Consider the following 12885-nt stretch of genomic DNA (forward strand, 5'->3'; position numbering starts at 1 on the left):
GTTGATTTTATTCCAAATTCAACATTGTACCAAATATAATTCTGCAGTATTTTCAGCACTATGTTAAAGGTCCCATGGCATGAAAATCTCACTTTATGAGTTTTTCTAACATAAATATGAGTTCCCCTAGCCTGCCTATGGTCCCCCCCGGTGGCTAAACTTTAGTTTGGTTAAAACGAGCATTTGTCCTCTGTGGAGGACATTTGTAAACCTGAATATCTCCCACCCATAGCATACTACTGCATTAACTCCTTTTGCTATCTACAGAGGACATTTAGGGCTTTTCAATGATACCAAATGTGAGGGGGTGGGGCTTTGGTACAAATACTTCCTCCTTCTTGAAAATGGCGTCCATCAGTCCAAGCACATTTTATGGGAAAAGGAAAAGTAAGTGCATGATACTTTTTATTTAGCAAATTTTGACTTGAAATGTTGTTTGCATATTTTATATAAGTCTCTTAAGAACACATTAAAACATTCTCTGAATTATTTTAGATGTATTTAAGCATAGTTTTTACATGTTTAAAAAATGTCCTCCGTAGTGGACATTTGTAGTTATTTCTTTCATTTTGTTCTGTTTTTTTTCAAATGAAAAGAAAGGGAGTCATTCTCAGAAGCAGAGAGAATTTTACTTCGAATTGTTGATGGAAACTCAGATATTGAGTTGTCTGATGAAGAAGATCAGGATGCAGTGTTTGAGCCAGAAGCAGAGAAAGATGATTCAGAGAGCTCTGAGGATGAAACTCAGGCAGGGCAAGCAGATGCAGAGGAGTCAGATCAAGCAGAACAGTCCACATCTATGTCCAGTCAGCGTCCACTGTGGAGCAAGAATTCAAAGTACACATTGACTTTGTATTAAAAAAAAAAATTAATTTTCTCTAACAATTGAGTCATTTTAATTTTGTTTTTCTCCCTTTATTGGCTTTCCTTAGATTCGAATTTCAACGTGATGATCCTCCCATTATTCAGAACAATGATGCCATGACACGCCAAAACGACCCCAATGGATTATTTTAAGCAGTACATCGATGACTCACTGTTTGAGGAAATGGCCCTGTGCACAAATCAGCGTGAAGTCCTTGTGTCTGGAGCAACACTAAAAACCACTCCTGAAGAACTGAAGACATTCTTTGGAAATTCTATTTACATGGCCTGTCTAGGATATCCAAACATTCAAATGTATTGGGCCTCAAATACCAGAGTTCAAATTGTGGCAGAATCCATGACCAGAAATCGGTTTTACAAGCTTAGAAATTCCATTAAGATTGTCAACGACCTTGATGTTTCAGACGATGAAAAAACAAATGATCTCTTGTGGAGAATCAGGCCCCTCTTGACCAAAGTAAGGCAAGGATGTCTGAGTCTGCCTAGAACAGGAAAGTTGTGCATTGACGAGCAAATGATTCCATTTACGGGTCGATGCCCAGTGCAGCAGTATGTACCGGGCAAACCACACCCAACTGGATTGAAGGTGTTTGTCTTGGCCGCACTAACCGGTCTGGTCTTAGACTTTGTGGTCTAACAAGGCAAGACTACCTTCAGAGTTACAGAAGGGAAGGGCATTGGAGAGCAAACTGTTCTTCATTTGGTAGAGTCTGTTCCCCGAGGAACCCACCTGTTCTTTGACAGGTACTTCACAACGATCAACCTCCTCAACACCCTGATGGCAAAAGGGCTGACAGGGACTGGGACCCTCATGAAAAACAGGGTGCCAAAGGAGTGCAACATCATAGAGGATAAATCCCTCAAAAAGAAAGGAAGAGGGACATCAGAGATGGTAGTCCGACGAAGCCCTCCTGAAGTTGCTGTCATAAAGTGGTTGGACAACAAGCCAGTTGCCATGGCATCCTCTGCCTATGGCATTGAACCTCAGGACACACGCAAAAGATGGTCCAAGAAAGACAAAAGGTTTGTTCAGGTGTCAAGGACACTGGCAATTGCTGGGTACAACACCAACATGGGTGGTGTGGACTTGGTTGACCGAATGTTGAGTTTCTACAGGATGGCCTCTCGCACTCGGAAATGGACAGTGCGTGCAGTTTTCCACTTTTTTGACCTGGCAATCACCAACTCCTGGCTTCAGTATAGGAGTGACTTCTAGTTTCTGGGGAAGAAACCGCTGAAGTTCCTTGACTTCAAACTTCTCTTTGGTGAAGACTTGATAACTCGGGCCCAAGCAGGAATTGCAAGTCAGCGAAGATGACTACACTCCCCCACCGCAGCCAAATGCAGCTCTGAGACACTACGGCGCCATCCATCTTCCAGAGATGGTGGATGAAAAACATGCATCAAGGTGTCGCAGATCCGACTGCAATAGCAAAACATACGTGATGTGCAGGAAGTGTAAGGTATTCCTTTTTGTTTCCAAGAAGGGGAATTGCTTTTTGAAGTATCATACCAAATAAGCAAAACCCTGGTATTTTCTTTGGGACTAACTGGTTGCCATCAAGGTTCAGTTTCACGTACGGCGTTCCGATGCCCACTGTGGACACATGATGTCTTTAAAGCACAACAAAGCAAAAAAATAAAAAGAAAGTGATGATAAGCAGTTATTTGGATGTTCAACTCATGCTCATGTTGACTTTTTGATATTTTCTAGTTGCCATGAAGGTTCCATTTCACATGTATGGCGTTCCGATGTCCACTGCAGTGGACACATGATATCTTAAAAATAAAAATAAAAAATTCAAAAAAAATGTTGTCAGTATTCTAATTACCTTACACAGATTGGGGAATTAAAAAAAAAAAAAAGTGATCGGACAATATTTTTTTTCCTGGTAGTCAGGAGGATATATGTCGTCATAAAGGATCTAAGCTCCTCCCCTTTCTCTGCCTTGCCCACCCAGAGAATTTGGCCCACCAAATGAGACACGACCGTGCCAGCGTCACATGTGTGTGTGTGAACACACACACTGTAACGCAAGTGGTTGCTGTTGGTGTTATGGCGCATAACACGTCGGTTCTTTGACGTCTCTTGTATTTCCACAACGAGACTGTAGTTGGGGTTATCTCAGCCATGGTTGAGAAGGAATTGGCGGGAAGGAACTTTGGCTTTGACTCCCTGAAGTATGAACTGCGACATGCTGTCTGCCGCTGGTTCACGCGAGGCACCACCGCCGCGAAGCACCACCGCCCGGCAGCGGGCAGCCGGCAGCAGGCAGCTCGTGTTTCAGTCTACTTCAGATTGATGTGAAAGATATCTATGTATTATATGATATTATTTAGATATAGAGCTCCAGGACTGTATCGCAAGTGTTGTACACTTCCTTGTTATTTGGATAACCGTTCTGCTGTTGGTGTTATGCCACATCACACGTCGGATACACGGTATTTCCACAACGAGACTCGTAGTTGGGGTTATCTCAGCCATGGTTGAGAATGAATTGGGGGAAAGGAACTTTGGCTTGACTCCCTGAAGTATTGTTGGCCGCGAATGTCTCCCGCTTGAGCCCTGCTTCCCGATGCCAAGGGACCACCGCCTCGGTGCTGCAGGAGGCGGTGGTGCCTAAGCGCTGACCGCTGCCGAGGCGGTGGTCCCTCGGCAGCGAGGCTCCGGCGGGAGACAACCGCGGTCAACAATCGCGGGCAACAATCCCTTTCTCCTCCAGTCTACTTCAGATTGATGTTGACGTGGAAGAACCAGAGACGTCGGAGAACCCGACGCGGTCGTTTGAGATTCATAATATCGTCTGGAGGCTCACAGAGCTTTTAGGCGTGAGAATATATATTATATGATATAGATACCGATGTATAATATGATATTATTTAGATATAGAGCTCCAGGACTCCTGTGTGTTCTAGAATATTTATTCTACGGCTAAAGGCTATGTGCGCCTCGCCATTGCGATACACTCACTGTAAACAGAGCCCATGGTACCGTGGCTGCAAGCTGCTCAGTGCCACACCCCCACCCTCCTCCTTGACCCGCCTCTCTCCTCCTTATTTGCATTAAAGCTACAGACACCGAAACGGTGCATTTGGGGAAAGCTCAATGTGCGACTGGCTCGTAGTGGCTGTAATTCTGTACCACGGCTGAATTTCAGGAACGTCTTCAAATACTGTGTTTGGGGCCTACTAATATCTATATTAAAGCATCCATAAAGTAGCTAACTACCAGCCAGCAGCAGCTTGTCACAATACTGTCTATGTGATTATACATCACATATAGCCTCATAATCCCTGTGCCATAAATAGTGCCAAAGTAAGTGTTTGTGATAGTCGTGTGTAGTTGAAATAAATCAAAAGGTATTCTCCTCACATTGATACAAGCCATATTATTTAACTCTGAAAATCAATGGAAGTGACTCAAATCAAAGGCCAAACTCCCCTTCTTCATGCTGAATGATGAATTTTGGATTAAACAACTTTTCTGAATCTAGGTAAGACAGGCAATGCCAATTTATAGATATTGAGGTATGCTTTTAAGATTTACAAAGGGGTCATCATATTCCCAAAGGAAAACTAGTATTGGTATAAGTAAAACTGAAATATGTAGAATTCACCTTCCATCTCTTTAGCAGCGGCCTCCACCCTATCTTTGTAGATCCTTTCCATCCTCCTCTGTCTCTCATTTTCTCGGCTCCTCTCTGCTACAGTCCTGGCCTGAACATCATTAAAGTCAACCTAATAGAGAGAGAATAATGCTTCAATATGTCATAACAGCATGAATGTTGACACTTCTCAATAGATATTGTCTAGTGTTTATGGACGGAACACACTGTGAAAAAACCAACGGGACTTTCACCTTAAAAATGAATTAAGTACTACAAAGAAAACTGAAAAAACAAAGATTAGGGTTAGGGTCAATGGTTAGGGTTAAAGTTAGGGGTTAGGGTTAAAAGGTTTCCCCACAATTCCTGTCTCACATTCTTGACTTGTTTCATGAAGTGGTATCCCAGGGCCAACTTCTTGTATGCGGTTCCATATTGAGCTTGCCAGGATTGGATGGTTTTGATAGCAGATATCTTAAGTTTCTTGGCCACCTCTTTTGGTGGCGGGAGAGGTTGATCCGAGTCAGTCTCCACAGTTAATTCTAAAAACTCCTAAAAAGAGACGAATGGTCATCAGGTGAATGATGAACTTCTAATCAATGACACATACTGTTGTTTACAGATGGGCAGCAACACCATAATGGGACGTGGGACAATAAAAATAAGTTGTTTATTTTAAGGATTCCATCTGTTCAGTATTGGCTTTATTTTCTATATTTATATATTTTCACAATAACTAAAGAAGTCAGAGTTTTAAAAAATAACATGAATCTTTAACTTTTTGTGTAAGTTTAGGGTAGTCATCAGTAATTTTCATGGCCCTACTATAACAGTACAAAGTGTAATGGGAATAAAGGATACGTAGGTTAACCAAAGTCTAATCAGGAAACTCAGACTATTTCAAAATAGGCGTGGTTATTAGAAACAACGTTGGTACCTGAAAGTTATCCACAAGACGAATTCTGAATTGGTGTGACCTGGAGAAGAGTTCACTGGCTATCTGGAAGGCTGAAAGTCGGATTTCTGCATGTTCTTTATCAAGTTGTGCCATCACAGAGTCGTATACATGATCTACATAGTCCTTAGATAGTCTGGACCATGGGATTTGAGAGGAACACCAACAAAGCAACAAGAAAAAAAAAAAGACTGTCATTTTTTGGTTAAGGATATGATATTCAACAGATTTTCTTTGGATACACAAATGTACCTGCAGATCTTCTTGATTTCCTTAATCTTCTCTTGGTTGAGCTGCTGCTGTCCAGATGTGGTAAGCTCCTCCACCAGCTCCGAGAGCTTGTCCCGTTGTGCCAGGTCCATTACGATGATTTAACCCTGTGGATATGGTGTCATATCCAACATACAGGTAATAGAGGTTTAATTTATGAACTCCCGTTTAGATCACCGAACCAATAGATCAGCAGTGAGCCACTCCAAGGCAAGAAATTGGAATGTTAATATTTCTCTTAAAAAAAATAACATAAATATAAAAAATAAAGATTTGGACGTGGTTGTTGACAGCAGTGTATTCACTCTCCCGAGAATGTGCTTCACTATGAAAGGCTCACAAAGGAAGTCAAAAGACAAAAATAAAGAAGAGATAGATTTAGACCACCACTCTATTGTTGAGTTTGTTTTATTATACAGCAGGACGGAAGCAGGTCGTGTTTGCCTGAAGCACTGATTCACTCGACAGTAGCCATGAAGTGAAGTGTCTACCCTAACCCTAACCCATGAAGTGAACCGCTACCCTAACCCTGACCCTAACCCCTAAAGTGAAGGGTCTACCCTAATCCCTAACCCTAACACATGAGCAATGTAGTGAAGAGTCTTACCCCATCCCTAACCCTAACCCATGAAGTGAAGGGTCTACCCTAATCCCTAACCCTAACCCATGAAGAGAAGGGTCTACCCTAATCTCTAACCCATGAGCAATGAAGTGAAGAGTCTTACCCCATCCCTAACCCATGATCCATGAAGTGAAAGGTCTACCCTAACCCCTAACTCCAACCCATGAAACATGAAGTGAAGGGTGTACCCTAACCCCTTATCCCTAAAGGCGGCTGCATGCTTCAGCGTTGGTGTTACGTTGTTGCGCAAAATTTACTCAAAGCAATTCATGCTCCCTTTTAGGTTGCGCGTGTTGCCAAGCAATTTACCGCCAGAACAGTAGGTGGAGTAATATGTGGAGTAAAGTTTTTCGTTGAAGACGACCTCGAGAATGACGTCTTTGTTTGTGGGAGTCGTTGGTTTGTTTATGTGCCAAAGTTTGATGATCTCCTTTCGCGAGTCATCCGATATCTTCCCGACTCTCACAAAAACCGGCCCTTGTCAGGGAGCAGCTGGCATATCATTTTTTGTCAGATGCTGGCGTGTTTCCCCACCAGTAGGCTACAATGTGCTACGATTGGGTATGCGCACTGACCAATAAATATATATACATTGGTCACTTGGAAGCATGACTTTTGATTCATTAGTTATCATGTTACGTGGATGAAGTTTTTGATCATTGGGGTTGTATAAATGTGCATATCTCTACATTTTAAAACGACATAATGTGTTGGCAGCAAAGTTAACTTCAATTCACGTTAATGCTTTTGTATATGAGCCTGCCGGGTTGTCCTTGCCTTCTGGCGTTTAAAAATGGCGGTATGAAAACAGGAAATGTGATACTCCAGACAGGAAGTAGTAACCAGACCAGCAGACCAATCACAGCCTTGCAGGCTGCGCGGCTCGCGTAAAAGCTTACGTAAAAAATGACGCAAGTCTAGAAAAATCGCCCGACGCACGCAAGACGTGAGAAGTCGCGCAAGGGGTGCGGAAGGGCGCGCAAGGGCCTCTTGCGCTTGCGCTTACGCTTACGTAACTGAGCATAAATCGGCCTTTACGCTTACGTAACTGAGCATAAATCGGCCTTAACCCTAACCCATGAGCCATGAAGTGAACCGCTACCCTCACCCATGAGCCATGAAGTGAAGAGTCTAGGTTATACCCTTCACTTCAAGGCTCATGGGTTAGGGTTGGGGTACTGTTCACTAAATGGCTAGGGTTAGGGGTTAGAGTGAGGGTCCCTTCATGGCTCATGGTTTAGGGTAGACTCTTCACAAAATGGATCATGGGTTAGGGTTAGGGTAGACCCTTCACTTCATGGCTCATGGGTTAGGGTGCCATGAAGTATGTAGATAGATAGATAGATAGATAGATAGATAGATAGATAGATAGATAGATAGATAGATAGATAGATAGATAGATAGATAGATAGATAGATAGATAGATAGATAGATAGATAGATAGATAGATAGATAGATAGAGAGAGAGAGAGAGAGAGAGAAAGAGAGAGAGAGAGAGAGAGAGAGAGAGAGAGAGATTTGTGCTGAGATGTCCTTTTACTACTCACCACTGTGTATGTATGACTCACTGAATTTAATATCACCAAAAGCCAGAAGACAGTATCATTGGTACCAGGTTATCTTTAAATGCGTAAACTCTGATCACCTATCCTTCTTACCTAAAGGAATATCTAATTCCATTTAGACCCAGCTATAGATTGAGACACACTGAATATCCCTCCTTCACTGTGCCAAACAACTCCAAAGAGAGTGGTCGACGTACCTTTAAAGGTAAAGCCCCTTCAGATTGGAATAGCCTGCCTGGATCTTCCAACACTTCTTTGCATTCATTCAAAACATCACTTCTTACCTACTTGCAAGCAAACTGTTTCTGCAAATGTTTTCCTCATGTGTGACTGGACTTATTTATTTCTTTTATTACTATTATTATTTACGTGTATATGCAAGTATGGGTGTAGGTGTGTGTATATTATGCATCTGTCTATATGGTATGGGCTAAATGTTGTTATGCCTCTTTACTGCAATGTTTTGTTTTTTTGTTTATTTCTTGTTTACATGTGGGGTGGGCGGGAGAGGCGTGATGAGGGAGAGTTTGAGCTAGTGTGAATGTAAATGTTTGTATTGTCTCTGTCCTATGTCTGGAGGACCCCCTCGAAAACGAGATGTTTCATCTCAAGGGGATATCATCCCAACAACAATAACAATTTCAAACAAGTGAAGATTCTACCCTAACCCTAACCCATGAGCCTTGAAGTGAAGGGTCAACCCTAACCCGAACCCATGAGCCATGAAGTGAAGAGTCTACCCTAACCCTAACCCATGAGCCTTGAAGTGAAGGGTCAACCCTAACCCTAACCCATGAGTCATTAGCCATGAAGTGAAGCTCCACCCTAACCCATGTGCCATGAAGTGAAGATTCTACGCTAACCCTAATCCTAACCCTACCACCCTAAGAGGACCGTAATGATTAACGAAATGCGCTCAATAAAAACAGTGTTTCCGAAAATGCAACTGTACTTATCACTATATTTCGCCCATATATGTATTGACATCTATATTAGACAATGATTTACAATTTCCAATCTAAAACAGGAATAGTGCAAGCTGTTTATTGATTCGGCTTCAGTGTTTAGCCACAGATAAAGTAAACACATATTTAATAAACAACCATGTATCTATATTATAGTTGAGACGCTAAAATAAGGAATGGAAATGTTATTTACCTGTTCCGTTATGGTAATCTGTTTTTCGAGAACAATCTATTCTTTAGGCATTGTTAAAAATCTACTACTGTTTTAGCCACAATGTTCGAAGCTTGACCGCGCCTGCGCAGAGCTGACCAATCACACCCGACCTTGGTCTCGCCAGGCGCAGGTCTCGCGATGCTCAGCGTGGGAGATTCTTAGATTCAAACTTTGTGAAGCGCTAAACTGAGGCTAAGGACGAAGTTTCAAATGTATTTTGTTGATCTGCTTTAAAAAGTAAGTCAGTACTTACGTCTAACTTTGAGTAGAGATGTTATTGAATTGGTGATTTACGGTTGCATATTCTAGTTCCGAACCCTGTCGCCTTAAGCTCGCGCTGGTGACTATTAACTGTTAAATCCTTTCTCTGTGTGGACGTTAAATAGATTAATTCAACCACTACACTAACTAATGTTATCCACGATACTGTTCTTAAAAGTAATTTAACCATTGCACCTACCTGCTTCACAACTTACTCGAAAGCTAAACGGCAAGTATTAATCAATAATTAAAAGTAGCAACCCATGTAAAGGTTTACAAAGCGACAGGCCTACATTAGGGCCACGTACACAAATGCTTTTGTTGCAGCATTTATTGCTAGTATGCACTGTGTGGCATAACGCATCACAATTGTAATTTGTTTAACTATTAAATGTAACCCAACGACGGCAAAGTACCAATGCACAACAACCATGAAAAACGAAATCCTGAGTTGGGGAAATGTGTCATTGAGAACATACTAGAGAGAGGCCTAGAGAGCCAGGGGAACGCATCGAAATGATAAATGACGCTGCCTCTGGAAAACACTATTTGGAACATTATTTTTTGGTGTCAAGCAACGAAGTTGCGAGACAACCTATTGTTTTCGTAGTTTCTTATTATTATTTTACCGCCATGGGAGTCTATGGCAATTGGGAGCCCATAGAACGCCTTGGTGAAAAGTTGTGCAATTTGGCACAATGGTTCAGGACAATCCCATTTGCCCGTCAAGCAAATTTGAGCTCGCTTGCATATCAGCTCTAGCGCCACCAACAGGTCAAACTTGGACATGCATTCATGTTTATAACTTTCGACCCATTCATCCAATATTCACAAACAAGGTATCATTGGAATCCGTCCAAGCCGAGTTCAACGCACCCTATGCGCCATGATGGATTTTCCGCCATCTTGGTTTATGTGAAAAACCTTTAAAATGCTACTCCTATCACAAATGTTGTCCAATCATCTCGAAACTTGGTACACATGATCTTCAGGCCATGCTTGATAAAAGCCATCGAGATATCTTTCAAATTCAAAACCGTTTGGCCGCTACAGCCAATCAAATTCAACCGCGAAGTCGCCAAACAAGAAGTAAGCCAATATCTCAGCAGCCCTTTGACATATCATAACCATACTTGGTAGATACATGACATCAACATGGGGACACTCAAAGAATTTGGTGACCATTGACCTCTAGGGGGCGCTATAATTAACAGACATGTTTGAACTCCTCTCTCGTCACTTGAGTATATTTCAAACTTATTTTCAGTCTCTGGTGATACTGTCAGACCGCACCGTGTAGCTAATAAAATATTTCCCATTGCAACATCAGAAATAGGCCGCCATGTTGAAAGTTCTCAGAATCAATATTACATATCCACAGGCCACAGATTATTTCTAATTAGGGCTGGGCGATATTGCAAAAAATATTATCACGATTATTTTTTCGATATCGATATTAATCACGATAAAACTAATATAGTCTTTCCACTCATTTTTATTCTGTCGCAAAACGCTCCTCTCCTCTCGTCTTTCCTTACCGCGATGCTTGAACGGAAGCTCAAACATGCACCTGGAAATGGGCGTGTACTTAGACATTAACCGCAAAACTGCGATCTGACTATTTTGTTTATTTCTGCTGTGTGATTGGCTGTAAGGTAAATCCATATCAGAACTGTTTTGTTTTTTGTTTTGTTTTTACATTTTTACATTTTATATATCAAGCATTAATTTCTTATGCTTATCGTCGTAATCGACGTTAGTTTTATTGCGATTAATAATCGTAATCGAGTTATCGCCCAGCCCTATGTCCAATCATTCTGAAACTTGCCCTATATGATCTTCAGACTAAGCCGAACAAACTTGCCAAACACCTTTTTCTAATTCTAAACCGTTTGGCCGTGTCAGCCAATCAAACTTGTCGGCAAAGCCTGGCCGCCATGTTGAAAGTTGTCAATATCAACATTACGTATCCACAGGCCACAAATTATTTCCAATCATCATGAAACTTGCCCTATATGATCCCCAGACCAAGCCGAACAAATGCAGGCAAAGTCGCCAAACAGGAAGTAAGCCTGTTCTCAGCAAATCTTTAGCATATCATAGCCAAACTTGCTACATAGGCTCATGATATCATTCTGGGGGCAGCCAAACAATTTGGTGACCTTTGACCTCAGGGGGACGTCAAACAACAATGACTTTATTTACCATTCCGCCCAATATAAACTGTAATTCTTACTGGATAAGATGCTTCATGAACCGCCTCAAGAACGGATGCTTGTTAACATTGTGTCTCTGTTCCGATAATCCCCTATGTATTTGTGTCATTTGTTCTGTCGATAATGCGCCTCTAGGTAGGGTCATTTTTCCTTTTGGTAAACATTGCCGTGTATTTGCATAATGCTGTAGTTCATTCCACCAGCCGTCGTTATTACCGATTACCAAGGCGGTCGTCATGTAGCCACCCATTCCACCAGCCACTATTATTACCGATTACCGAGACGGTCATCATGTAGCCACCTAGCCGATTACGTCCATCCGATTACCGATACGGTCGTCATGTAGCCACCTAGCCGATTACGTCCTCCGATTACCATACGGTCGTCATGTCCAGCCAATTATGTCCGTCCGGCAGAATTAGGTTACCGATTACCGAGATGGTCATAATGTAGCCAGTAGCCACCTAGCCAATTACCTCCGTCCGGCAGAATTAGTTTGCCGATTACCGAGAAGGTCATCATGTAGCCAACCAGCCGATTACGTCCGTCCGGCAGAGTTAGTTTACCAATTACCGATACAGTCTTCATGTAGCCACCCAGCCGATTACGTCCTTCCGGCAGAATTAGCTTATCGAGTCCCATTATGCTTGACACCCACATTGCTGCAGGCAGCTATATTTTTGGTTGAATCTTTTCTGACTTCAGCTGCCGAATTTGAGTGTAACCAAGAGAACGACTCGAGATGTCCGGAGCACTGGAGTCCGCGGAGGAGGAGATTCAGAGGTTGAGGAGCCGGCTGAAGGAGAGCGAGGAACAGGTCCAGCAGGCGGCTCACGCGGGCCTGGACCTTCTGAACCAGCAGGTGGAGCTGCAGACCCAACTGGAAGAGCAGAGGGTGGAGATGACCAACACTATAGAGGTGTGCAAAAGATTAACATTGTTGTGTGCACAGTATTGAAGATATCAAATGTAGTTAATGTCATGGCTTTGAACCAAGAAATATTCTAACAAGTCATCCCAACCTAACCTTATTATTGTCAGAAAGCAAAACGGTTAAAATGTAATTAAATGACCACTTTGTAATTTGTACTCTCAGATACTGGAGCAAGACAAGTTTTCTCTTAAGAGGGAGGTAGAGCTGAGGGTTCGAATGCTCGAATCGCTCAAGTCTGAATACGACTCTTCAAACGACCAGCTCACCCAACACCTTCACCATCAAGAAGAACATTTAACACAGGCTCATAACACGGAGGTCCACGTTCTGAAAAATCAGGTACGTGCTCTCGTTGTTCACCAATAATAGACACTCTAGATAGGAGAGACTCAG

At 42.3% G+C, this 12885-nt stretch overlaps 2 protein-coding genes across 4 annotated transcripts in view; one reads left to right on the plus strand and one right to left on the minus strand.

The window, feature by feature from the left end:
- The window catches only part of uvssa (UV-stimulated scaffold protein A), a 101408-nt gene extending 92188 nt beyond the window's left edge, over window positions 1-9220 (minus strand). The window contains exons 1-5 of one of the 2 annotated variants that reach the window (XM_056600274.1): window positions 9061-9220; window positions 5698-5822; window positions 5428-5581; window positions 4866-5042; window positions 4503-4623 (exon numbers count right to left, since the gene is read on the minus strand). In XM_056600274.1, the coding sequence (XP_056456249.1) occupies window positions 4503-4623; window positions 4866-5042; window positions 5428-5581; window positions 5698-5807 (562 nt within the window). In that variant the 5' untranslated portion in view covers window positions 5808-5822; window positions 9061-9220. The remainder of the gene's footprint in view (window positions 1-4502; window positions 4624-4865; window positions 5043-5427; window positions 5582-5697; window positions 5823-9060) is intronic. The other variant, XM_056600275.1, reaches the window with a different exon arrangement.
- spdl1 (spindle apparatus coiled-coil protein 1) overlaps window positions 9166-12885 on the plus strand; it is a 30776-nt gene continuing 27056 nt past the window's right edge. The window contains exons 1-3 of one of the 2 annotated variants that reach the window (XM_056600276.1): window positions 9166-9318; window positions 12264-12477; window positions 12655-12831. In XM_056600276.1, the coding sequence (XP_056456251.1) occupies window positions 12301-12477; window positions 12655-12831 (354 nt within the window). In that variant the 5' untranslated portion in view covers window positions 9166-9318; window positions 12264-12300. The remainder of the gene's footprint in view (window positions 9319-12263; window positions 12478-12654; window positions 12832-12885) is intronic. The other variant, XM_056600277.1, reaches the window with a different exon arrangement.

Source organism: Gadus chalcogrammus, chromosome 10 (assembly GCF_026213295.1).
Source record: "Gadus chalcogrammus isolate NIFS_2021 chromosome 10, NIFS_Gcha_1.0, whole genome shotgun sequence".
Classification (NCBI taxonomy): domain Eukaryota; kingdom Metazoa; phylum Chordata; class Actinopteri; order Gadiformes; family Gadidae; genus Gadus; species Gadus chalcogrammus.